This window comes from Homalodisca vitripennis, chromosome 8, assembly GCF_021130785.1.
Source record: "Homalodisca vitripennis isolate AUS2020 chromosome 8, UT_GWSS_2.1, whole genome shotgun sequence".
Classification (NCBI taxonomy): domain Eukaryota; kingdom Metazoa; phylum Arthropoda; class Insecta; order Hemiptera; family Cicadellidae; genus Homalodisca; species Homalodisca vitripennis.
In genome coordinates, this window is record NC_060214.1 from 108,398,539 (window position 1) to 108,425,225 (window position 26,687).

At 37.4% G+C, this 26,687-nt stretch overlaps 1 protein-coding gene across 3 annotated transcripts in view; it reads left to right on the forward strand.

The window, feature by feature from the left end:
* LOC124367861 (nuclear hormone receptor E75) overlaps positions 1-26,687 on the forward strand; it is a 125,350-nt gene that overhangs the window by 70,690 nt on the left and 27,973 nt on the right. The window contains exon 1 of one of the 3 annotated variants that reach the window (XM_046825028.1): positions 4,252-4,384. The exons of 1 other annotated variant lie outside the window; for it this stretch is intronic. In XM_046825028.1, the coding sequence (XP_046680984.1) occupies positions 4,267-4,384 (118 nt within the window). In that variant the 5' untranslated portion in view covers positions 4,252-4,266. Of the gene's footprint in view, positions 1-4,251; positions 4,385-17,172; positions 17,477-26,687 lie in introns of those variants that run through there. One more of the 3 variants, XM_046825025.1, reaches the window with a different exon arrangement.

Genomic DNA, 26,687 nt, shown 5'->3' on the forward strand with positions numbered 1-26,687 from the left:
AAAGATTCTCATTGACTAATCAATCATCACAACTGCTTGAACTCAAATTGATACATTCGTACGAGTCTATGCTAAATATACTTATATCCGCATGTGAGTGCATTTGTTAGTGGTAAATATTCGCAACTTTGAGATTCAGAAGGAGAAATCGCGGTTTTGCGGCCTGTGCCGCGGCCAGTAGGTTGAAAAATATCCGCTACCAACAAGAGAATGAGTCACATTCGGGAGTCAACGACCTCTTACTTCATAAACTGGAACGTCAGCCACTTGAACTTCCCAGCTACGATTACGTCGGCTTCGCTTCTTGGAAACCCGTTCCCGGGAACCATTCACCGAATCATTTTTGGTCCCGTAATGACAGTCGGAGTTATAGGTGAACGTGTCACCGGTGATGAGTCAGAACTCTTGGACCGAGGCACATTCTCTTGCTGGTTTCTTTTTGTTTTCTCAGGTCAAGAAGCTTATAAATTGCACTTAGTCCTATAAGAACCTTAGCGCTGCTTCCGGAGTGACAGGATATTCAGGATGGGTAAGGTTCGGGGGTAGGGGCTGCCTCCTATCGAGATCCATGAGGAAGAAGTAGCGTACTAAATCTCAAAGTCATGTCCCCCCTGAAGAAGGGGAGGCCAGCTCTGAACCAGCCTTTCCAGCCAAAGCAGGCAGGAGGTGGCACACCCTTGTTGAGGCTAGCAAGAACCTCTGAGGTTAGGGAACAAACCCTACCAACTCAACAGTCATCTCCTGCCATAGACTAGACCTATCGAATTGCCCTTGAACCCCATTACCTCGACATTTGCGGTTAGTGATGTGCCGCTCCTGGACATCCATAAGGTTGCCCAGATTTAAGTGACACATCGGTTTTTGTTGTGCCCAGTGGTAGGTTTAACTGAAAGGTATAAACCAGCCAGAAGTGATCCCTGCTGGGTACTCTTTGCTGGTTAGGAGTCTAATACTCTTTCTGCTCACCGACTTAGGGGTAGAGCCGCGGATCTCTAACCGACAGGTCACGGGTTCTATTTTAAGGGAAGTCAATTACTATTTTTAAGTGGGTATTAAGCGTTTCCCCTATGAAATGAGTTCATAGTTAACACGTTCTACGTGTCAAAAACCCATATAAAATTGCTTTGTAATTTTCTTTATATACCTCTCTTTCTGACAAATTTCACTTAAATTTTTGCTAGCAACCTAAAAGTGAGCAAACAGGTAACACTTTCCATCTCAAAACCCCATAAAAACTGCTTTGTTGTTTTGTTGACAACGTTAGGAAAACTAAATAAAACAATCTATTTATTAAAAATAACTTTAAAACAAAATTATGACACAGATCGTAATAATCAGATTTGTAGAAACTTAACAAAAAAGGGTATTTGAGTAATCTTTATCTAGATGTTTTTATATTTCTTAAATTATTTATAGTTATGTAAGACAATCTTTTTTGAATACGACGTTGAACCAATAAATAACCAATTTAAACCATAATATATTTTTTACCTTTATTTACCCCATAGTTAGATTCTTATAAGTGAAATATCCTTTCAAATTTCAGTATTGTAACTAAAACAGTAAATTAGGTGTGACTTAACATCACAAATTTCTATCAAAGCGGCAACAATACAGGGTAGACTTGATATTTTTTGTTTTTTATTTTTATATACGAAACAATTCTTCCACATTTGTATAAAGAGTTCATAAAGAATCGTTTAAAATCGTTGTAGTCGATTACAGGCCAATGGTATTATGAAATCTCAGAGGAGAAAACTATCGTCCCGGATCGCGAAGGCTGGAATATCAACATCGTAAATACTTGGTTTCATGTAACCCCTCGAGGTGGTGAAACTCTGTGCTGGGGTTCCCTCTTCAATATAGCCCTATTTACTTCATTGTGACATATTTGAGTTAAGTAAAAATGGCTGTTGCATTTCGAGTGTCTCATCACTTTAAATTATTTGTTTCTAGTTTGATAATTACAAAGGTCTCAATAAGGACTTATTAAAATCGTGTCTGTCAGTTCGTAAGTTTGTGTCCAACTCTTAATAGAAAATCCTAGAAACTTGAAACTTGGCACCTATGTTCCTCTTGATTCAATAAAGAACTGTACTCATTTTGGAGTCAAGAGGTCAAACGGTAGTCCATCCTTTTGTCCTTTTGTCTGTCTGTCCGTGTATGTGATAACTTTTCGGTTACTGTTGGGTCCTTCGGTACCCCGTCGTATCAGTTATTTCTTGTAGAATAGCTTCTATTATTTGGTTCGTTTTAATATTTGGTTTACTTTTAACCCAACAATCTGTAATGAACAACTAAATACGGAACAACATATTAAAGGGCCAGAAAAAAATATGAGAACAGCCAATTCTAAACTTTTACACGATAGCAAAAATTAAGTCTGTACCAGTTCTTATTTGTTATTGGTTGATAATGTTTACCACAGAGTATTTATAAACAAAGCCTTTATATATATTTAAAATTATTTTCTCATTTAAATTATTAGTCAATTGCGTACACCAGTATACTAAGCAAAAAACTAACTATATGTCAAGATTCTCTGGGGAAAAACACGATTACTCTAGGAAATATCAAGTTTTTCTCCTTAAACTCAGAAGGCTGAAAAATAACAAAGTATATACAAAGTTGAAAAATGAACTGTTTAATTTGGAAAAACTAACCATTGAATATGCATCTGAACAAAAATGAAAACCGAACTCTAGTTTATTGTGAAGGCCACAATATTTGTTATGTTGCAGGACAAAAGATTCAACACTGAACTTTATAAAACTAACAACATTAACCCTTTGAGTGCCGCAGCGTTTTGCTATATGGTATGCATAAAGTGCAGAGCGAAATCAGAATCTAACCAGAATGCAACAAAACCTACATCAAAAGTTACGTTGAAGCCTTTGGAATGCGTATTTATAATCATTGAGCCAATTTAGATATATACTATATCAAATATAAGCGTTATTGCAGAAGTCGCTAACAGCGATTCTGGCATTTCTTGCATATAATGCTGGATCGCTGACAGCGATGATCCGGCACTCAAAGAGTTAAGTAAAGTTGATTTCACAGTTTATCAACAATATCAGCAATCACCTGAATCCCTTTAAACTTTAAATTTAACCTCACAATCTTAGCTGCACACATGTCTTAGCTGACATCAAACAATCCATCTACTACAATGGCGCTAGTGGTAGTTCAAATATAAACTAAAGAGTTAACAAGTGAATTGGAATTGGAAAGTTATTCCCCAAAGCACTTCATCCTCAAATATCTGTCAAGGTATTATTTTGTTCCCCTAAACACTTAGTAACCATTAAAATCCCAACTATACCAACATTTATTGTTACTAAACTGATAATTGAAAAAAATTCTGTTATCATGTTCTTACCCTTAGTACTTTATCTACAAGGCACAGTATATAAAATGCAGTCTACTGGCCTTTTTGTGATTTTAAGGGGGTTCCCTGTACACCTGAGGCATTCTAATCAATTACACCAAACGTTTATGATGGAAAACGGTCCAAACTTGTTTGCAAATGTATATTAGGCTCCCAGAGAATCGAACCCGTGACCTCTCGGTTACAGAGGTGCAGCCTTACCTCTATGCTATTAGGAATATTTTATTTTAGTTTATATATTATTCGATGTCTTATTTTTATTTTTCTGATTGCGCAGGCATGGTTTAATGGTGTACAGTAGTGCAGATCGTAGATGTAAGATGGTAGATGAGTTTCAACTTCAAGTCACCACCAGTGTAAATGTGATTTGCAAACCAAATCAAAGTTGCCGGCAAGCCAAGATATTCACTTGAGACGGACAAATGTATCGCCGCACATTACCACGGAAAAACACTTCCTGCCAGTTCACTTTCACGGTTTCCCTTTCTGTAGTACGAAAGGGAAACGTTCCCATCAGCGAGCAAGTCGGCGAAAGAAACGGACGAACCTGTGAAATCATCTCGAAAAAAGGAAAAGTGCGCGGGTCTGGATCGCGCTGTGTAGTTGGTGAAAGTTCCGGTAGAGCGCAGCGCCACCGTCGCGTCGGGCCGCCCGAGCGCCACCACCACTACTGCCGTTCGTACTCTTAACTTTACTCTAACCTCTCGCGCCCGACGCCGCTGTGATTTCGTTACCTTCCCTCTACTGTTTATACGTAAATACTCGCAACGTCTGTGTGTTATAGGTTAGGACCCTGTCGGGGCAGTCCAGGTTACCCTAGTAGTTACCTCCCCTAGTGATTAATATTTAGCTCTAAGACTCAACAACTCATCAAAATGACTGTGATGAACTTTAAACCGGAATCCGAGCCCCTCTGTGATGGCCAGGACGTCGTTGCAGACCCTTTCATCCCTCAGGACAACAGTGAACATCTCCTGGGACAGGTCCTTGCAGGTAGACAATCCAATATTCTGTAGCACTAATTTTCAATAATCAATAAAGTCACGACATGAATATTTTTCAATAGTTTAAGTTGTAAATTATCTAAACTTTTAATATACATAACCTGCATTAATAACTAATAATATAATTTTAACAAGTGCTATGATTTGGTTGAAATCCCCGTTTGTTATTATGAATATTTATGCCGTAAGCGTGTATGTAAATTATATGACATTTGCATATATTTTTAGAACAACGGCAATCAAATTTATAACCAAGTCAATAGTTTATTTTTAGCTTTAAACATTTTAATCAAGTGTTTTCAATTAATACTAGACACTGTACGTAAATATTTAGGGCAATTCCCATATGAATTAGTTGTAAATATTAAATGCCAGAATGTTTAATATATCCAAATATATCAATAGTTTTTTTTAATTATTAAAATCATAATTGTTTATCTAAATTTTGTATAGTATATATTTAATTAATTAATTAACACCTAATTAATTATCCAATCTGGGTAAATATTTATAATAAGGATCGCTGACTAATAATAATAACACTAATCGTTGAGGTTTTATTATGGTCAATAATACGCATAGATAACTCATCAACAAGAGGATATTGTCTGCCGAGGTAGCCTCGCGCGGGGTGCCACAGTGTTGTTTTCACTTTCAGCGCTAGCCCAATAGCAGTCGTCACAAGTGGGTCAGAGGACTCCCCGCGCGAGGCTACAGGGCATTGCCTCCCTGGCCTTCCCCGCTCCCCACTCCGCCGCTTGAGGTTAAATTAATTCGTGCCATAAAGACCGTCGGTAGCCTCGTCGCCGTAAGGAGGTCAGCAGCGCTGTACGGCGCCCGCGCGAGGCTATAGTTCGTTCACCCGCGATCGGATCTGGGACGAGATGCTTGGTAGCCTTGTACTGTACTAAGGTAGGCCCGAGCAGTTCATTGGCCCCTTCTCCCTATCTAGGTCAACCCAGATTAGGACCTTTAAAGTCTCCATATCGCCCCACTCGAGTGTTTATTGTTCCTCTTAACTGAACAAGATTAAATTCTACGTCTTTTGTTCCCTCAAACGACTTGGATTATTTGCAATTGCGAATTGTTGAACTCGAAGTCAACAACCTTTTAAGAGTTGTTAAGTTGTACTAAATTTCAACATTTTACAATACCACGTAATAGGCTTTATATTTTCTAAGATTCTCTTTCCTATTATTGAAAAACTTTAGGATACTCTAGAGGTTTTCTCGTAATTGAGATAAATAATTGTCGCCAACGCAATAACAGTCTGATGGAACTTCCAAAGAGTTATTCCCACGGAACACAAAGAGTAGTAATTCACTAATCCTGTGTCGATGAGTTACGCAAGGCGAGAGAGGGTCCAGACCGTAACGACTTTCGCCGCGAGATGTAGGCCATCCTCAGTGAAACTCGGCCCGCCTCGGCACTTTCTCTCGGTTTCCCTTTCCGAGACACTCGAGTTGTCCTGTGACGTCACCCAGAGTGCAGCCTCCCGCGCGCCTCCCTTTGTCAGGGATGTTACCGGAATCCGTAGGGTTACGTCGGCGGAGTCGTCAAATGGTTTTGGTGTAGACATTAAAAATAATCGTTGAGCAATTCATGTCCTAAAAATGTACTAAGAAGGTAGTATCTACTACTTCTTTAATGACTTCATTACTATTAATTATTAAAATATTTATTAAAGTATCAAATAATTCAAATATTTTGTACTATTTATGTTCCCTGATTGTTAATTTTTCTTAAGTATTGGAGATTTTAAATTGAATTTAGCAACACAGTGCCAAAATTTGTTACTACTGTTAACGCTCTCTGGTGAGAAATTAGTTTTTGGGTAAAAATATACATAGCACCCAACAAGAAGATAAAATTTAATTTCTATTTGTGAAAAAGCTTTGTCTAACTGGGGATTTAGTAATAAAATTGTTATTTGTGGTGGGTTCCGAATCAGGTGTTACTTCTAAATGAAAATATATTTGCTGATGTGACCGTCTCAGCTAGTGGCAATTTTGTTTAAATTTTTGACCCAACATTGGAAAGCACTGGGCTGGCTAACCGAGGAACGAGACTGTTATCGGACCTCGCCTGCAGTACGCAAGCCGCGACCCCACCACCGACCAAGACACAGTTTGGCCAACCATGCCCTACTCGCGGGTTGTTGACCATTGCTGAGCCAGTCAAGGCTATTGTAGCAAGCTACTGTCAACTGTTGATCTCCCCCCCCCTTCCCCATTCCCCTCACCGATCTGCTGAGTGCAGCAAACCATAGTGTAACCCCACGAAACTCAGCAAAAGTGAATAATTCATTCGCGTTACATCGGTAAACGTTAAGTGCAATAAATAATAAATAATCCGCGGTGATAAAATTTTTGGAACTGCGAATGTAGAAAATTCAAAATCTCTATGTAATTTGTTATTGTTTATGTCCAAACATTTTAGGCTGCTCAAAAAATTTGAATCTTGCAATTTATTCTAAAAAGTCTTTCTCGTTTTTTAAATTTTTTCTTTTTCTTTTTGTTGTTGTATTCAAAATCTTTATGGATGATATTTTTGTTTGAATTCGAAATTCGACACATTAAGTCTTGTGAAGAATTTCAAACTGAATACGATAGAATTAACTTCCATAATTTGCAATTCAATATATTAAAACACTTTCCCGTGTTTCATTTCCTTGAAAGCCATATTTCATTGGGGATTTTGCTTGTTCTACAAGATCTCTTGGTATTTTTTCCTGTTTTAGTACCTCGCCTCCACCTGGTAGGACCAGAGATGGGCTTATAGACATATCGTGCTCGTACATCAGAGCGACTGTTTGTAGTTGTAGGAATGTAGGCCACAGTCGGAAGTAAGGCCATAACCAAGGCGATGGCCGCGCAGCTCCCAAAATACAGCCGTCGCAAGCCTTGCCCTAAAACAGGCCTTTACTACACTCAGGCAGTCTTGCAAGATACGCGTTATCAGTTTTACTGCAGCGTTTCATCACACTATCTCTGCTGTAACCCAGTGACAAGGTGACATTGTTCGGGGTTTTTTTTCGGAACCATAATTTTCCTTATAAAACAACTCCAATAGCAATCTGGTATTAATGAAAAAAAAATGGATTTCTGATTCTGTTCACTTGGGTTCCCGATCATTGGCACGAGAACAAATTTTATTTTACACTTCGATTTGGTTGGAATTAAAATATTTATAACGAGTTTTCCATCACTAAAACTTCCGAAGTTTGCCATTAATTTGTTAAAATGATTGACAATTGATCCCATTTTTACAAAAAGTGAAAACAAGTTTTTTTTTGTACAAAGACAACTTACAACACATTATGCGTTTTTAAACACTAATACGGAACCCATACATTATCCAGCTTTGTTTCTGGGACACAAAGCCAATAAACACTACGATTGGCATATATAAAACAAAAATTATTTAACACAAAGACGGCAGTGAATTACCCAATTAAGATAAACACTCTATGACTGATTCCCAAACATGCAATTACTCTTTAAAAACGTATCCATTATTACGTCAATTAACAGCGTTAATTCCAGAGCCCTTTAATAGACTGAACGTGAGTTTAACGCGCCAAGATTAGATTAGAACCGATACATGACAGAGGCATGGCGGCGTTGTGGCGACGACGGCTGCGGCGCGCAGGGCTCTCCGCTAGGAACCTTGGCTATTTGAGTCAGAGCCATGAAATGAGGTCAAGAGGTCTACGGTCGACGGCCTCTCGGCCCTGATAACGCGTACAATGCTATCAGCCACTCTGCGGCCTTATCAGTCTTTTTGCAACTCGAATAACACATCTCGCCATTAAACGGGTCAGCCCAGCCAAGGGACCACTGTTGATGGATTATCGCATTGCAGTTATCGCATCTGTTCTCTCAGAATTGTGCAATGAAAGTGGTTGAAGCAGATAAGGGTTTCGTGGAAGTCACAAAGTTTGATGGCGTGTAGGCATCAAAAATATTATGTTTAATTTATATACAAACACTCCAATAATTAAGAGATTTTATTTTTGTGAGGCCTTTCATGATCAGTGAACACATCATCAGACCCACATAACTGAAATAAAAGTTTATAAATTAAGCATTTGATTCCAATAAGAAGAAGCTGGTTGAATGTAAATATTATGTTGTTTACTTTATTAAAAAAAAATATTTGGTAACCTTTGCAATATTTTCAGCAAGATTTTGAGACCCAGATTTGTTTTACCAATTTATTGCAAAATTTGTAAATAATTCATTTTCAAATACACTGCAATAATAATATTATCAGCCTATAGACTTAAATTCTACGGTCGATTTACACTTTTTTCAAAGTGAATTTAACTCGTTTCAACTAAAATCGGGATATTTGGGTTGCTATCCTACCATATTTCCATTTCGGTAGGTTTGGTAAACTTATGAACAATGCATACATACAATATATGATTTTTATGAAAATTGCAATCCTGTTAACGCCTAGTTTGATGATTAAATCCCAAAAAATCACGCTATCCAAATAAAAGTCACTACCAATTTAAAATGTTTTATAATATAAAGGTGTTTCTCAAAAATGACGTCAAGATTACGTATTAGGATTTTTGTTAGTATTACATTGTCTCTGCACCTGAGCGGATGTCAATAAGAGACAAGTGTTTTACAGGATAACTTACTACTTCCTTATCTCTTCCTTACTGTATTACCGAGGGACAGCTAGTAAGCTAGTAAGCGCGTGAGATAGGCTCGCTCTTGGTGATACTTTCATTCTCTGCTTACGTCACTGCGGCGCAGCGGCCCAATACATTGATAGGTAACCTCAAAAAGCGCGCGGAGGCAATGCCCTAGCCGCGCAAGTGGCCTCGATGGCCCCCCTCCCCGCACCGTGACCCCAAACCGCGCACAGAGCAACGGTCTAGCCTCGCACCGCCCCCCGCATTTGTACGACACGGTGTACGGCTCCTTGCGTACGTCGAGAACGGAAAGTGAAAGTTCCGGGAGAAAGTGGTCCTCTCTCATCCTGCATAACCCCAGATTACAGCTGATGCAATCTTCTTCTTCTTCTTCTTCTCCCTTGGACTGATGATAAACACAGACCATTTCCATACGGGACCATCATGGAAATACAATTTCTTATAACAGACCTTCGGTTTTGTTCACTCGTAAAGAAATTATGTAAAAGTACGTTAATGAATTGCTTTTGACGAATCACCAAAAACCGAAATTTCCTCATAATCCACCAACATAGGAGGTCAGTGGTTGTGCACTGCGTGTTTACCAGGCCGGAACCGGAAAGGGTCTGATGACAAATCGAGACCACTGTTGCATTGAACTGTGCTGTCATTAATACATCCGTTTTGCGGTCCAGAACGTAATCATATTTATTTTTGTGTTTTATAAAAAGACGACCCCTCAATGGCGTCGTAAAGAGTTGTGGCTTATGGACTGTATAAAATTCAACATTGTACAAAAAAAGAACAAAAAAATGTATCGTTTTATAAGGGTTTTTGAAGAGAGGAAGAATACTTTTTCTCTATTTTCTGTCAAAATTTATGCAAACCCATTTTCTTATAAAGATAAAGAAATTGGTTGAAATTAGTTCACCCCCTATCAACACCCTTTACCCCAATCTAGAAAAGCTTTTTTTTGTTCACGTTACGTATTTCTTCTTATTTGTTGCTCTTTTGTACTAATCACGCTAAATATTCCCAAATCTGCAGTCCTACATTACATACATGTTCAAGCTGTACTGTACTTCACAGACACAAACACAACAATAAACTCGCCCTGTTGTTCTTACGTAAAACGAGCTCGCAGCGCCTGCACTGCCCTGTGATGCAATATTTGTTAAACGCTGATGTATCGATATTGCCCCTTGCGCCGTTACATCTACATTGGCACTGCTCTGATGCAAACGATGACCTCGTTTCTTTGTTATTTACTATGTTATGTTCACAACAAACACTGTAACCGTTAGTTACATTTGTGAGTGTGGCCTAGACCGAGTTGTGCATTTCACAAGAATGTTTGATAAATCATAAATAACTAATTAGATGCCTAATTTATGAACAAACACTCCAATAATTTTAATTTTGTTTATAAATTCATTTTTTTATTATTAGAGTGTTTGTTCATAAATTAAGCATTTGATTCCAATTAGAAGAAGCTGGTAGAATGTAACTAATTAGATTTGTAAATTAAAACCGATTATTAAATATTTTCTAAACAAGGCTTAACCACAATAATAATATTGTTATTGTTTTTTCTTTGTAATAGCTCTTTATATACCGGTTTCTATAGTTTATTCGGATGTACAGTACGTATTACTTTTCTTGGAATTCTAAAAATGTTTATGATAATTGTCTACGTCATGTGATCATAGTTATACTTTATTAATAAAACACTAATATTTACTAAAATTACGTGACGATATATGGCCAACATAAATGGGCGGAGTAATTTTGTACAGATAGTGTTGACTTTTAATGGAATAAATTGCACCGGGTGAATATGATCCACAAGCGAGTATGTGTGTGAGTGCGGTGCTCCAGTTTCAGCTAAGGGTTCACTGCCCTCCTGACCGACTGGGTCATCGACCCCACCTGAACCACCCTCCTGCCACCCTCGTAGCCACCCACGTAGCCACCCACGCTTGATGGCGTCCTACACTACGTAACAGTCTGGAGAATCACTGTACACAATTTGTTTGTTCAGTTCTCTTTTCTTTTCCTGAAACTATAGCTACTCGACTGTATAGTGCCCCGACTTGGTAGTGCTCGTCATCTTTAAATTTTAGTAATTAAGGCTGTAGTGACGGCCATTTTGAATTTAGCCTCATAAGAACAGTGCTAAACCTTTTGCACTTTTAGGACCCTATTTTTAGTTGTAGAATTATGGGAGATCTCATTTAAAAAACAAAACTAATGCCCATCCGAACGCTTTTATTTTGTTTTTGTACAGGAAAAAATCTCAAACTTTTTTGTAGTTCATCATTTACATATTAAAAAGTACAAATAGTACAAGAATAAATTTAAATGTGTAGCCTATGGGTGCGCATTAAGAATATCAATCATAAGGATGTAAAAGCACACGACGTGTAAGAATCTTCTTGTAGGGAAACACTCAAGGTAGTTTCATTGAACTGTGAAATACTATTAAATGAACTATTACTTGAATTATTACTCAAATAAAAGTGCTTTAAGTATGAGTTATAGTGTCAATTAAATAATAAATACATGAAATCTTTATCCTCCAAAAACAGCGTTATTTGGGCTTTTTCAACTACATTACAAATGGAGACTAAATATTAAGAAGACACATATTTTGTATATTTCTAAAACGTACAACAGTTTTGATTTACTTGTTTTAAAGTAAAAGTTAAAGTACGGTCTTTCTTGTATTTTATTATGATTAATACTGGTTTGTTTCTGAACATGCATGAGTATTAATTGCGAGTTATGTACGAAAACAAGCATTTCTTCCTCAGCAGCATTCTAGAATAAGGATGGGTGGACGGAATAATTAACGAGAAATGCTGCAAGAACAATCCGGACCGGGGTATTGAAACAGTTCTATGTGCGGTGGAGCACCAAGATGAGATCGTGCCCACAATAGAAGAGCATTGATTAGAAACGTTGTTCTGAACAAGGGTTGAACCACATCCGGGAGTCGGGATGGATGGGTGGTGTTGGGGGTGGGGGGTGTCCTTGACCGAGCGTACATTGACTTCACTCCCCTACATCCCTACAACCACGCACCTTCCAACTCAACACGTAAGCGCTGTATAATTTATGTACGCAAGTCTCCCTTGAATAATCTTTTCTCAATCTGAACTGATAACAACCCGTCATGACGTATTCAATGTTTAATGATTCGATCTTATGTACAGATAAATGAAGGCTATAAGAGTGTAAATATTAAATATACCATTTCCTCAACTTGTTGAATCAAATATGCAAGAGTAAACTCGAGTAGTAAGGAACGAATTTGTAGCATTTTTATAGTAGTGGCTTATTATTTATAAACAGCCAGATCAAACACACTTTCGATTTATAAATCAACCTTACTACACGCATATTAGTTTGGTATTTTTTTATAATAACACTAGTAAATAATAAATGTTTCTTTTTGTTAAAAAAATTGAGTGTGGAATTAAAAACAGCCTTAACAGTATTTGAGATATAACTCGCTACATGTTGTTATACATTTAAATAGCCCAACTGATTATCATATCAATAATTCAATTATAATATGACCCAAAAATTGTGATAAATTTAATAGATTTGTTTATGAATTTTGATTCACAGTGATGAATTACAAGAAAATTCTAATTAATTATAGACAATTTAAAAGGAGCTTTAATTAATGAACAATAATTTTTACTCCATCATTGGTATTTTATAATGCTATAAAAATAATGTAAAACACTATAAAAATATAAAAAAGTAAAAAATTTAAACAAATTAAAAAAATGTAATTTATTCTAATTAATTTCAAGTTCAGGAAAAATAAATTTAAGTACTCTCTGTTCTATAAATGTATGAATAAAAAATGTACATACCATATTTGCAAAAAAATTGTATTCACTTCCTCCCAATACACCCTTTTGTAGGGGTAATACACAAACGTTACATGTTTTAATTTACGGAAATAGAACAATTTTCATTGCAAAAAATATTTGTGAGTAAAATATTATTTTAGTTTCTGTAAATTTAGGTTATTTAGAAATTTAGTTCTTTGCGCGAAAATTAATTTTTCTGCCAACACTGTTGAAATAATTGCCCGTTTACCCTCTAGAAGCCAAAGTCTTTCAAAAATATAAAAAATCGCTACGATATCACACATATCAACTATGTAAATTAGCCAACACCCGAGCAAAGCGTAATGAAACACGCGCCACTTTCAATATCCAATGGCGGCGTGGGTAGTCAGCACATGGCTGACCTTGTTGTGTTCCGACCTGGGGGTTGTTCACCTTGTACCCTGCGCATGCTCCTCCCGAGGTCACCGACCCCTGCCTTGCCTCCCCTGCTGGTTCAGTAGGCGACACAGCGCGCTCCTCACACAGTGTCATGGGCCGCCAAGATCACGCTACTATCACAGGTACATAGTCCATCACCATAGTAGCATTTATCTGTTGTACTATAAAATGGAAATTATATCTTATTGTAATATATAAATTTGTATTCGGGAATAAATGTTCCGAAGGGTCTTGATTGATTTGCTGTCACTCAGTGCCAAAAAAAACGTTGGGAACGTAAACACAACCTACAGGTGTCCGGGCGACCCTTGTCTATGATATCGATTAGCGCTGCACGTCGCTTTATGTGACAGGGTGTTCCATTAATTAGTTTCCTAATTTATTATAATCGGTTTTGCGTTGTTGGGTTCACTTTCTTTATTTCCGCCTTTGAATCTTTTATATAATAAGAAGTTTCATTTCAATTCGTATGTACTTGATTTTTTAAATTAAACTAAAAAATAAAAAAGTGCAAAGTAATAATATTTTTACTGTATTGTACAATTCTTTGTTTAAAGATTGTTATTGGCGATGGAAGGTTTGAAAGGATAACATAATTTCGGACATTGCCATAGTTATAGGTCAAAGGTATAACACGACGTTTCGACAGTTGGGATCTATCCTCTTCGTCAGGTGGGGGAGGCATAATACATACAAATATAACGAACGTGTATTGTATTGTTACAACAAATTATGAATGTTTTAAAATCCTTATTTTTAACCATATTTACTATCTAATAAAAATATTGAACGATTGTAAGAAATTTTAGTTCTTCTTTGCGGGTATATTTAAAAAGTAGTAAATTTCGTATGGAAATTGTATATGTGTGCGTCAGTAAATGTAAATTAGAATTTGGTAGGATATTTAAGTGCTCTGTACATTGCACATGTCGGTTTTCGATCAACCAATCTCTTGATTCCCCCCCCCCTCCGTTTAGGAATAGTTGTAATAGGTTTATAAATCAAAATAATGTAACTTGTTCGCACCCAAAAATGGTAGTTCACTGTGGTACCTTCTTCGTGGACACGCGTCTTCAACATTTATTGGGTTCCGGGCCCAGCGGCCTCTGTGGCCTCGGAGCATGACGCAAGCTAGCCAGCGAAGGTGACGACCCAGTTACGAGTGTACTGGGGACTGGGGTCGGTGCTCTCCAAGCGGCACAACTTACCTAACTTGGCCCACAGCGTACAATAGCTTCCTGCACTGCTCGCGATCCACGATTCGGCTGTATTCAAAATTGTCGATTCCACACTATTATTGTACTGTTCATTGAACTTGTTCCTTATTATTTATATTTGAAAATCTACGTAGCCTATGTTCGTTCATCCAATATTACATTCGTTAAAAACCAATGTACGCTGTATTAATTGAATTTCTGATTTTTGAGTTGGGTAATTTATTTTATTTTTTTTTAACTTACCGTACCTAATTGACTATTTATTAAAGCAAATTTTTATTCGGAGGTATACAAAAAGTGTTGATACTCCAGGTGAAAAACAACAAATAAAATGTATTATTTGGGCTATACAATACCAAGATGTAGTTCGAATCTTGTTCGCCGAACCATGGATATTTTTAAAGTAAATTCTCCGAAGCAGAGCGATTATAATGGAGTGCAAAATGGGATGGTGGCGGCGGGCGCTCGGAGAGTTGCTCGGCAGATTTTCGCCTTGACCCACATTCTGGCATCCTGGGAGCGATGAACTGGCGACCTCAGCCAGTCCCAGTAGTTCATACGTTCTCTCCTAGATGTCGCGCGTCGCTTCACATCTCTATTGTTTCGTCTTGTATCACTTGCAGGTTGAACATTGTTTTATGCATTATTTCAGTTATGCCATAGTTGAGTTAACAATTACTTCGTTTCTTAAATAGCGAACTGTGGGTTTTTAGGGTTAAAATTATTGTATGTAGCCTGTTCCATAAATATTATAATATTGTCCACAAACATTATTTATTTTTCAACAGGTAATGTTTCTTATGCAATCGATACAGTACAATATGTAAAATTAAGAAAATAATGTACTTTCGTACAAAATACTGTTGTTTATGAGCCTTTTAATTCAAATTTCTCTAAGCCAGTTTGCCTTAATTTTCTTTTGTCTAGCTATTTTGGTTCCAAACACTCAATTCTAATTTCTTAATAGCGTTGACGCTATGTAGTAAAAATAGTTAAGGAGTATTGTATTACACGAGTATTAAAATACTCACAATACAATATCGATAATACAATCGATTAATTAGTTTCCTAATTTATTTTAATTGCTTTTGCCTAATGAGGTCCATTTTCTTTATTTCCTCGTTTGGTTTTTTTACAGAATAAGAAGTTTCACTTCAATTCCCTATGTGTTTAATTTTTAAATTAAAATAAAAAGGTGCAAAGTGATATTTTAACTTTATTTCCCTTAAAAACTTTATTATTATAACCAAATTTATTATCTAATAATCATCCTGTGAGAATATTTTCATAGGCTACCAACACGTAATTCGCCGTGTTTTATCATCTCTAATGATCTTGCTATTGGAACCTTATAAATAATACTTATTTGTTTTTAATTTGTTTTCTTCCTTTTATTACTTTATGATTGAAATGCCATTTATTTCAACTTTAAATATGTACCGATGTGCTGCGTCGCCTGCAGACTCGGATGACGTCAGCAAGTTGTCTATGACGCGATTCAGTGATAACAGCGGTGAGGGTGCTTTGGAGGGGGAGGAAGGGGTAGGCCCGTGGCTAGCCTCGGGACTAGCCACGTGAGGGGTCGGAATAGCCACCCCCCCCTAGCCCACGTTCTCGAAGATTCACCACTGTGACATCAGGGTTAAGGCCATATGTCAAGTTCAGGATATAAAAAATACACTTGACGTGAAATAGTTTTAGCAAATTTTTTCCAAGCTTCAAAGCTAATTTGATAATACGCATTTTAAAGTCTAAATTTAATACATTTGTATTATAATATTTGTATGTGCACTTTCATAATATTAAGATAAATCCTAATTGACTTACCGTTTTGTATTTAATTAACAATACATTTTTGCGTTATTTTAATATTTTTGTTTTTCGCATTTAAATTTTCTCATACATTTAGCTTTGGTAACGTGTCTTTACTAATTTTACTCATATCACGTACAATAATGGTGTTCACCGTATACGGTGTATTATTATTGCAATTTTTTTAACTTCAAGTCACTTCCTCAGAGTCTTTTAAAAAACACCCAAATTCCAGTAGACAAGTATGTGCGTACTAACATTTATTACGAATTCTCGCGCGATTACTTTTTTGATTAGTGGCGGGGGGAGGGGTGACAAAGTGAGTTGCTAAGTAGAATAATTTTGGCGGTAAAATGTTTCGGTTGTTATTTTGGCGGGAAACGTCTGGGTAATTGAAATAACGCATAATCGGGTGATTTTCAATTAGTTACGTATACGTCTATAGAGGCAAGATGTTTATTGTCCACTCAATGTATATTACATTTACAAAGACATATTAGCATTAGAAATTTTTAATTGCATAAACGACCCTCTGTTTAAATGATTTACCATCAAAGTAAACAAGTGTTAATTTAGATTTTTCTGTGTATTGTATTGCTAATTTGAACATAAAAAGAACCAACGGATCCGTCAATTTTTATTGGACTTTCACGTTTGAATAACTGTTATTTTTTGGAATACCTCTCAGTAATTTTATTATTTTCAGCATTTTAAAAATTAATAATTAACAACTAACCAGTAATAAACACGCTTTACTTGTCAGCTTCGAAATCCGTTGATAAAAATTGTTCACCTCAATGTGGGGATGAATGAACCGTCTGGAGGTCGGAAGGTGAACCACAACTTGGACCAGAACCACGACCACGACCACGGTCCATGTGATCAGGTGTTAGTCAGGCAAACATGTGACCCAGAGCGGGTCTCGTGCCGCAGCACCGCACGTGGCACTCCCCTATATCATCCCCCACAATCGTCGCCCGCGCTTACTACCCTAGTCATGGACTCGGTGTACACTCCGTACTACAGAAGCGCGACTGCGACTGCGGTTGTACCTCACCTGTACCGGATAAACATACAGACGTCTCAGGTCAAAGGTTAGTTGTCTTTCCGTAAACCAATTAACTTAAAAAATGTTTTAACTGCAAATTTATTACAGAACCGACATAGAGAACTTTGCTCAAAGTGGGGATATAGAATAATGTCCTTTTAATTTTAAATTTGTATAAATGCGATTAATATTATATGTTAAATTTATGACACAAATACAAGTCACTACCAGTCACTCAGTATCAATTTAACTCTACTTGTGTCCTGTCAGCTGTTACAACAAAACAATGCAATGCATTATTGTCAAGTGACTTATGGCCCACCCTGTACATTAACTTGATAAAACATAATACACTTCAAATAAACCTATAAATCAATAATTAGAGTACACCTTTTTGTCCAAAAATATTATATACCATGTTTTATTTCTTCATTTTATTCTTTTAAACTGCGACAAGTTCTGTATTTTACAAATTATGAATCAATAATTACTAATAAGTTAGAAATAAATGTATACTACTTTCATAATTAAATGTGATGAATAAAGCTCTGCAACAAAATAACTCATTTTTGTCCTTCTAATCAGTTTATCAAAATTACGAAACAATTATTTGTTTGTCAAATTCCACTTGAAGTGTTAAATTTTGTTAAATATCAACACAAAAAGCCAATAAGTAATTTTGGATCTGTAACTTTGTGTGCGAATAAATTTAATGTACGCTTCTTTATACAAACAAATGTTGCAATTGATTAGTAATAAAACTTAAAATGTAATATTTAACACCCCATGGTTTTTTACTTAACTAAAATTATTACAAAATAGTGGCGCATAAAACATTACAACGTTGGTATTGATTTGAATACAAACAACAATTACAGAGAATATTAGTTGAGATGTTGACGTCATTGTTAAAATCCATAACCTACAACACTCGCTGTACGATTTTGAATGCCAGTGCTCCCTAGGAGAAACCGGGTGAACTAACCTTGACTGCACCGGCAGTTCAAACCACTGCCGCTAGGTTGCTCTTGCTGTCACTCTTTCTCGAGACGTGAGTTTCTCAATCTGTTTTATAAACCCCACTGTAATTATATATTTCTCACAAATAGTGATGAATATATAATGAGTAAACTCGAATTTAGTAATAACGTATGAATATAAACAGTGATCGGTGTAAAAAAACACAACGATAAACTTGTGACGCATCTTTTGATGCACTGTAAAATAAATTATAATGACGTAATATTTTAGGTACAGTAATTAATTGCATCTGTATGTATAATTTTCGAGAACATAAATGTAGCTGTATTAAACAGACGAATTATTAACTTGAAATAGTTACTCGTTGTTAACCATGAATCTTTAACAAATTTTGGGGTTTTAAATCGTGGTTAAATTTTGGGACCCTCGCGTAGAGGAAATACTCTTCGGGAGGTTGGCACTATTGCAGGACTATGACGTCACTTCCTGTGGCGGCGGCGGCGCGGTGCAGTGCGTGAGGTCACCGACCCTGCAGATTCGTACGTGTACGTGTACGGGGAATCTGTTGACTCAATGTGAACCCAGTGCGTACAATGCATAACGGTCGTATTGTGCGAGCGACTCACACACGCGCACGCACACATGCACGTCTGGATGCGGGGCAGTCTCCATCACGGGGGGGGGAGGGAGTGTACAGTATTAATTAAATTCCTAAAATGATTCTACATTAACACTAGAAACTATACAATACACATTTGTGTGTACGTGTCTTTGACGCTGCAGAATCTAAACGCTAGGCAATAGTATATACACCTGCATACGTTAGTAAATGTAATGGATGCATTTTCGGGTGCATGTATTTTTTCAAATATTTATTTCTTCCCCATAATGATAAAAACACCCAAACTGTTTTTATGCTTGGTATTTTCGTTGTTAATGTTTGCGAAATGTCACGTTTTACATGTTATATGCACTTTTTTATATACGTAGTTTAATATTACCATCGTTGTGTGTAAATAAACTTCAGATTTTAATATTATTCCGTTTTTAACAAAATTCGGCAGTTATAAATAACAGGTTAGCCAAAAATGGCGAAGATGTATTGGACAAAACTAACATTAATTTCCAAATATACGGATCTTAATAGTATCATTTATGTGAATCTATGAGAACGAAGTCTGATTATTGTTGTGAGTTGCAAACACAATATTGTGCAGCGTTAAACAGAGGTCCATCTTCCTTGTAGCCATATTGCGTTTTGACATTGAAGGCGTTTGAACTTAAAAACAAAGTCACCAGAAATAAATATCCTCATATTGTATATTTGCCAAGTCTCATAATCCTCACAAGTGCACCCTTCCACCTTTTCTTCTAATTTGTAATCACTTATTAAGGGTTTACTTCATTCGGACCTTTAATTTCTCTTTAGAAAAGTTGTCTATGTGACAATAAGTTGACAAATAGATGTGTCAGCACATTGCCCCTAAGAAGTATCAAAGTGTAGGACATTTTATTATTTATTACTAGCTCTTTAATAATATGGAAAGGCTACGTTAATGTAAACAGTACAAGACTGTTTTGTCGTGTATCGGGAAGGTTTGCCGAGTGATCGCGATAGGAAGCCTATCAGCGCAAAGCATACAAAGGTGGATGCAGTTGCAGTTAAGGCTGGCAGGGTCAATGCACTCTATGCAGGTCACTCACTGTCTGTCTTCTGTCGCTCGCCAGGCACTGCTCTGCCACGCATTCCTCTATGCACTTCGTCAAATACCTCACGTTTCGATCATTCCTCTTTGTAAAACTCACTTCGGTTTTATTTATTGACGATGTTCAACTGTTTCTTATTTAACAGAATATATAGTCTGTCTCTAAAATAAGTAAATCTCGTAATAGAACAAAATTAGGTGACTTAGAACATTGTTTATAGTAATTTTTGTACAGATAATTAATATCGGAATTAATTTCCTTTTCTAACAAAAATAAAAAAATATCTGTTCAACTTATAATAATACAGTTAGTTCGTTACTGACCCTATTTTATATCTTAGGGACGCGTTTTAACATTTTAATGTGGCATTTTGCACAGTCTTTGTACCCATGGAACGTAATTATATCGTATCGTAATGTGAATTTAATTTCTGCCAATTAGAGTCGAATCACACCGCAACATATTGTCTTTTGTCTTTCGCAAGTACAATTTTGCTTCTTGATTCACCGTTCGGCGGAGTGTACAATTGTTCTGTGCACAACAACAATGTGCCAAGCCTCGTAATTTCCCACCCTTATCTATTAACCGATAACAGGAAGGTTTTACGACGTTTAGCAGATTGCGCGGTGTGATTCCGCGCCATTATTCTGTTGTCACAGGTGGACCACGGCGGGTCGGTTCAGTGATACCGCCCTGTTAATAGGTCGTTAGACGCCAGGTGATAAGAGACAAGGTGCGGTAGGTGGGGGGGAGGGGGGAGGTGTCAACGCCCCCTTTATCACACTCGGGAGTACGCGGCCAAGTTCGGGCGGGCTTCGGTCGATGAACCCATTGTTGTTGGGTTGGAAACGCAATAGAAATTACAATTTTGTTTGTTGACCCTGTTCTTGCTGTTTCCCGGTGAATTAAATTACCGATACGTTCGTTCAGTCCTCTACTAGTTATTGTCATACCGAGAACCTTATCAGTAAATGTTAGTTATCTATAATGGGATTTATAGCAGTAGAATTGCAGTTAAATATCAAGTTTTCTATTTTATGTTTAAATGTATTGTGTGTTTCGATTTTTATTTTAGAATCACTGCAAGTATTACGTACTCAAAAAATTGTTTAATCACATTAAGTGTTCAAACTTTATAATTTCGAAAAATTCCAAAAATATAATGACCGTTTTGTAATTTTGTATGTTTCCAACAAAATAACTACTGAGTAAAAATGTACGTGATTTTTTAAGAAAGCCGTTAATAAATCTCGTCATTTGTCAAACAACTATTCGTAATTAGTTTTTTTAATTTTGTATTATTATTATTTTTGTTAATAATGGACGACGATATAGGCAGTCCCATTGAGAACATGGGACACGGGTGTGTTGTAGAGTGTAGTAAACCCTATTGACCCGAACTTGCGTGTTCCGACTTTAGTTTTGTCAGTCGCCGGAAGAGCGCAGCACCGATAGGCGGGGAGCGAGCACTTTTCCCTCCCTGACCTGTCCTAACGTTGCTTGATCGTACTCCGCGCCTGCCCAGCTCTGCTCTTGTGTAACAGCTTTCTTCCATCTCCTTCCTCACTCTGGTCCTTCTTCCACATCACTCGGGCTGTACTTGTGAATCGAGCCCGAAAATCGGAGCTAAAATCTGTGACAAACCCTACCTTAAGGGTCGATCTCGAGATTTTTATCCATAACCCCTGTTCACCCAGCAAGTCGACATTCATGGATTTCGTCGTCACGAAGCTTAGATTATGTCTTGCTAAAAAGAATAAACAAAATTTCCCTACAGCTCTTCTAAACAAGTCTTTTAAATTAATTAGTTAGTCAAACAATTAATTCAAAAATTTAAAAGTAATTTATTTTCAGAAAAGGCACCCTTCAGCGTTGCTAGGAATTTTAATTCATTTCATCCACAACCAAAATGATTCATACTGGTTGATTTAATAAATGGTTTATTAACTTTAATTTTTCATTAAATGAGAAAGAATTTCATTGTACTGTTACAATTTTGTAACAGAAATGTAATGCAATTTATTACAGAATCTGCATTGCTTGATTTATTTAAACCAAACTAAAAAATATGCTATATTCGATATGCTATTTCCCTTCTTGTTAAAACATTTTACACTCTTTTTCGTCTATTAATTCGTTTAAATAAAAATTTAGAAAAACATTACCAACATTAAAAATAAATAATAAAAAGTTTACCACATGCCTCATGTACAAACTTACATTGTTGTTTTTTTTTTCATAATATCTTTTTGCGATTTTTATACGCCCTGCATTAGATTGTATCTGTAAACTACATTTACGTATGGTCTAACTGTTACTATTACGTAATAGTAAAAATTTTTCACTGATACAATTAAAATGTTTATAAAAATAACAATTTCAGTTTTTATCGTAATTTCGAACCCCGCCTGGTTCAGGATCCCGTGGGAGTGTGGGCCCACCACGTGACATGCAGTATGTACAGTTAAGCGACAATAGGCTAGCAAACGTGCACCTAATCCCAAGCATTTCCATACATCTCCTCGCGTTGGCAGTTTGTTGACCCCTCGGACTAAACAATACCTTCGCCACGGCTCCCAATCATTTCCATGTTAGTGTTCTTTTCTGTCTTTCACACTTCGTAATGCATTTAGTTTCAACAACCGTTGCCATTTTTAATATTCCATTAATTATTAACGTCAAATGTCGTTGACAAAAGTAACTACATTTTCGTCCGAATTAACGTCTTATTATCAACAATTACCAATATTTTAATTTATAGTCTTTTTTAGTATATGTTTAGATTTAATATTTTAAATCACTGATTAGCATTGTATCTTTTTTTTACAAAACGGTGATTATATTCTATTATTATGTATGTACGAAGACCGTCTTTTCATCAGACATATAATTTTTCGATCTGCTTCGACAGGATCCTTCTCCCTTTATTATTTTTTGTACTTTTAGTAAGTTTTTAAGGGAAAACGGTCCAAACTCACTTGCAAAATTTGTTTGGCCTTCTCGGGAATCGAACTCGTGACCTGTCGATTAGTGAGCTACAACCTTACCCCTACGCTACGGAGAAGGTAGATTAGATTGCCACTTCGCAATGGCTCCGTCATAATTGTTATACCGGATCGTGGACGCCAGGAGAGGACTCCAATTTTCGTCTCAGCCGAGTGGACAGACCCCTCCCCCACAAGTCGGACAGCGGCTGCCCATGTAAGGAGACAAGCCGGTGTCCTCGGCCACGGGTCACGGCTAGGCGGCCGGTCGACAACCTGCGTGGTACCGGCCTTGTCTCCCACACACGCACACACACACACACACACACACAGTCAGTGCCGCTGTAGTCCTGGCTCGGACCATGACTCAGGGGTATGACAGTGTTTGTTTCCTATGACCTCTCGATGAGTCGATCGTAAATACCGTTGCTTGTTTGACAATGACCGTTTGCATTTTTACCATACATTAACTCCTCCTACTCTCTATTACCGTTCGCTGTTTGGCTCGATAAGGAAAATCGGATAGGGAATCCAAAGAGGTGACCAAAACAATTGTTTCAATGTAGTAAACAGTAACAAATAACCTTTCCATCGAAAAATCATCCAAAACTTTTAAAATCGTGATTATTACATTTTTTAGTAATATCGCTCCTAAATGCAATGCAAAATTAGAATGAGTAATGCGTAAAATATATTTTAGCACTGCAATATCCAAGACACGATGTTTAATACAATTTTTTATCTGGCTGCAAAACTTGAACATAATTTGCTAATTTAAAACGACCCTTTTAAGCACAGGGTGTGTATTAAAGCACTTTTTTCAGTATTTACAGATTAAAATGTATGAACTTTACGAAGCAATGTGGTATTACTGATGGTGCTTCGATCACGAATTCAAACCAATCTGTGACGTCATTGCTGATTTCCAGTGCGTCACTTTGGGTTATAGACCGCCCCTATAAAGAAACGCAGTAGACGCACAGCGTGGGCACGACTCAAGTTGCCATCGAGACTCGCCGAATCAGCAGCCAGATCTGGGCCAGCGGCGTCAGCACCAGCCAGTAAACACTGGCCGGCTGTTGACCCCCTTGCCGTGCTGAACTCATGTGACCGTTGGGCGGAATTTTTGCATCATTTGCGGCCAACAAATCACGCAATTAAATGTTGCGCTTTAGTAATTGGCAGCTCTAAAGATTGTAATTGCTGACAACCCTGTCTATATGTAAAAAAACAGCAATCCTCAAATTGATATTTAGAGAACCACTGACTTCTTGTCTAGTTTGAATGAAATTACATCATCTATGATCGAGGAGGACTCATTTGCGTGCTTGATCTAAATATATTTACCACGACAAAGACTTATTGTGCCATTTTGTTAAATGATGGCAACTATTATAAAATGCTTAATTGCCAAAGTTATTTAACGCTGACGTCGTCTTAAGTTCATCAAGCACAATGTAAACAGTCTAGAACAGTTTTATATTTATTTCGATTCCTACTAGAACTAGATTTGTTGGAGTAATTCTTCATTATTGACACTGTGAAAATCTATACAAGTGCAAAGTTCTACTCGTCTCACGGACCATGTGGAATATACACTAATCAGAAATGGAAAATATAAAGTAATGAGCCAAGGAAACGGACCAAGATTATCGCTAAAATCTAAAATATCTCAGAGCCTCAACACTCTCTAAAGTCCCTGTTGACCCTGGGATGAAAATCGTCCCCTTTTGGTTGAGAGCGTCTTCCGAACATCATTACGTCATAACGAGTGTCGAGCTTGAGTACTCTAAGCGGGGAACTCGAGTGCGGTTCTCACGCCAGAGTACTTTCCTCCAACATCGCCTCCGTAGTGACGTGCCCGCTGGCTCAGAACGCTCTCCAGAGCGCCTCGCTGGTCTGTCGAGAGCAGTAAAACCGATAACGAGTGTTCCCGTACTGTTAAACCGATTATCGCTCTTAGATTCCATTTACTGAGTGGGAACAGCAGTTAAAATTCCTTCACATACCTTCAACGTCAAATTAGTTGTAATCCATAAAACAAGGTAACTATTAGTGTTATGCAGGTTCGCGTTGTTATAACTAAGACATGTGTTTGTATACACAGTGTATTGATTATTATTAACGAACTCTACCATTTTTTTAGTGATATTTTTACACCCTCAAATAAAACAACACAAATAGGGCTAGTTGTGTTCTGGAAGATGTCCGCTGAAGTTTTTTTTCCGTCAATCTGTAGTGGACGTGCTAGACGGGTGGGAACGAGTTTTGTTGTGTAACCCAAAATGGCCGACGCTGGTGGAGACGCAGAAAGAAGCAATCTGAGGTTTGGTTCCAGCGGGGAAAATTACTTTCGTTGGGTCACTTCCTGGACACGCTCTTCGGTTCCAGCTCACGGCCAACTGCGCAGCCTCCTCACCTACATTCCAGAGACTCCAGCGTGTCCCGGGACTGGAGTGCTGGAAGGTGTATAGCCAATAACATTCGCAAGGTGTTCAAATTGCAGTCGTCCGAGACATACCACTAATAGCACACATGGGAGTATGTTTGGAACAATTTTGTCCCTTGCGGAACACCGTACTCCAGCTACAACCATTTAGTTCGTCGTAAACCGTAAAATGCAAACCTAATCTTTTCAGTTTGCTCAAAACTATGAGTTAAATTTAAAGTCAAAGACTCTTAAAAACTGTAAATATCGTCAATTATAACGAAGAATGAGCACACACTTTCTCACCCATGCCATTGAAAGTATGTCGCGCATTATTCTCCAGCATTGTAATTCAGTCTAAATTACTTACTCTGATTAATTTATAACTTGCACAGTGATGATACCAAAATTGTGACAAAATATATGTTTCAGAGACCTTTTTTATTCCTAGATGTAAATATTCACAATCGGATTACACATTAAAATATTCTAACTAATCCAGTGGCACAACAATTGAGTATTCCAATTGTTCAATTATTTATACCTTTTCAGTTTAACCGCTAAACAAATTGTACTTAATTGTTTTTAGAGGATGAGTCATCTTTACTTGCCTACTTTTTGGAGATTCGTCGTAACTATTGAGCTACGTTTTTAATAATGTGTTAATTTTTATTAATGGCTTTAATTCACAACCATAATATTAGCATCAACCAGAATCCGCAAGAAAATACTCTGGAATGAGTAAATGTACGTGCGATCTCAGCGCGAGGCTAGTGTGTCATCGTGTTTACCAGAAAAACAGACGAGTGTTGTTGCCTTTATTACCAGAATTGCCGCAATTAACTTGTAAACGAAACTAGAACAGTTAGTGGCGCCGACGAAAATAAGCTTAGCTCGGCCCTGACCGCCGCGGCGTGTTGTAATCGGTGAAAGAGTAAGTTCATTCACTCCCCGCTCGCGGGAATGTAACGGTCTGGCACTACGCAGCCTCGCGACTGCGCAGTACACTTCTTCTGGTGCGCAGAACCGCCCGCGCTAGCTGCGTACTGCCCGCGTCCGTCACGTCTGGAGAATTCCAGCAAGGAAGTGACGTAGTAATGGATACCACATAAGTTATATTCTGTCGACGTGTTCTACAATCGAATATATTTAATGTA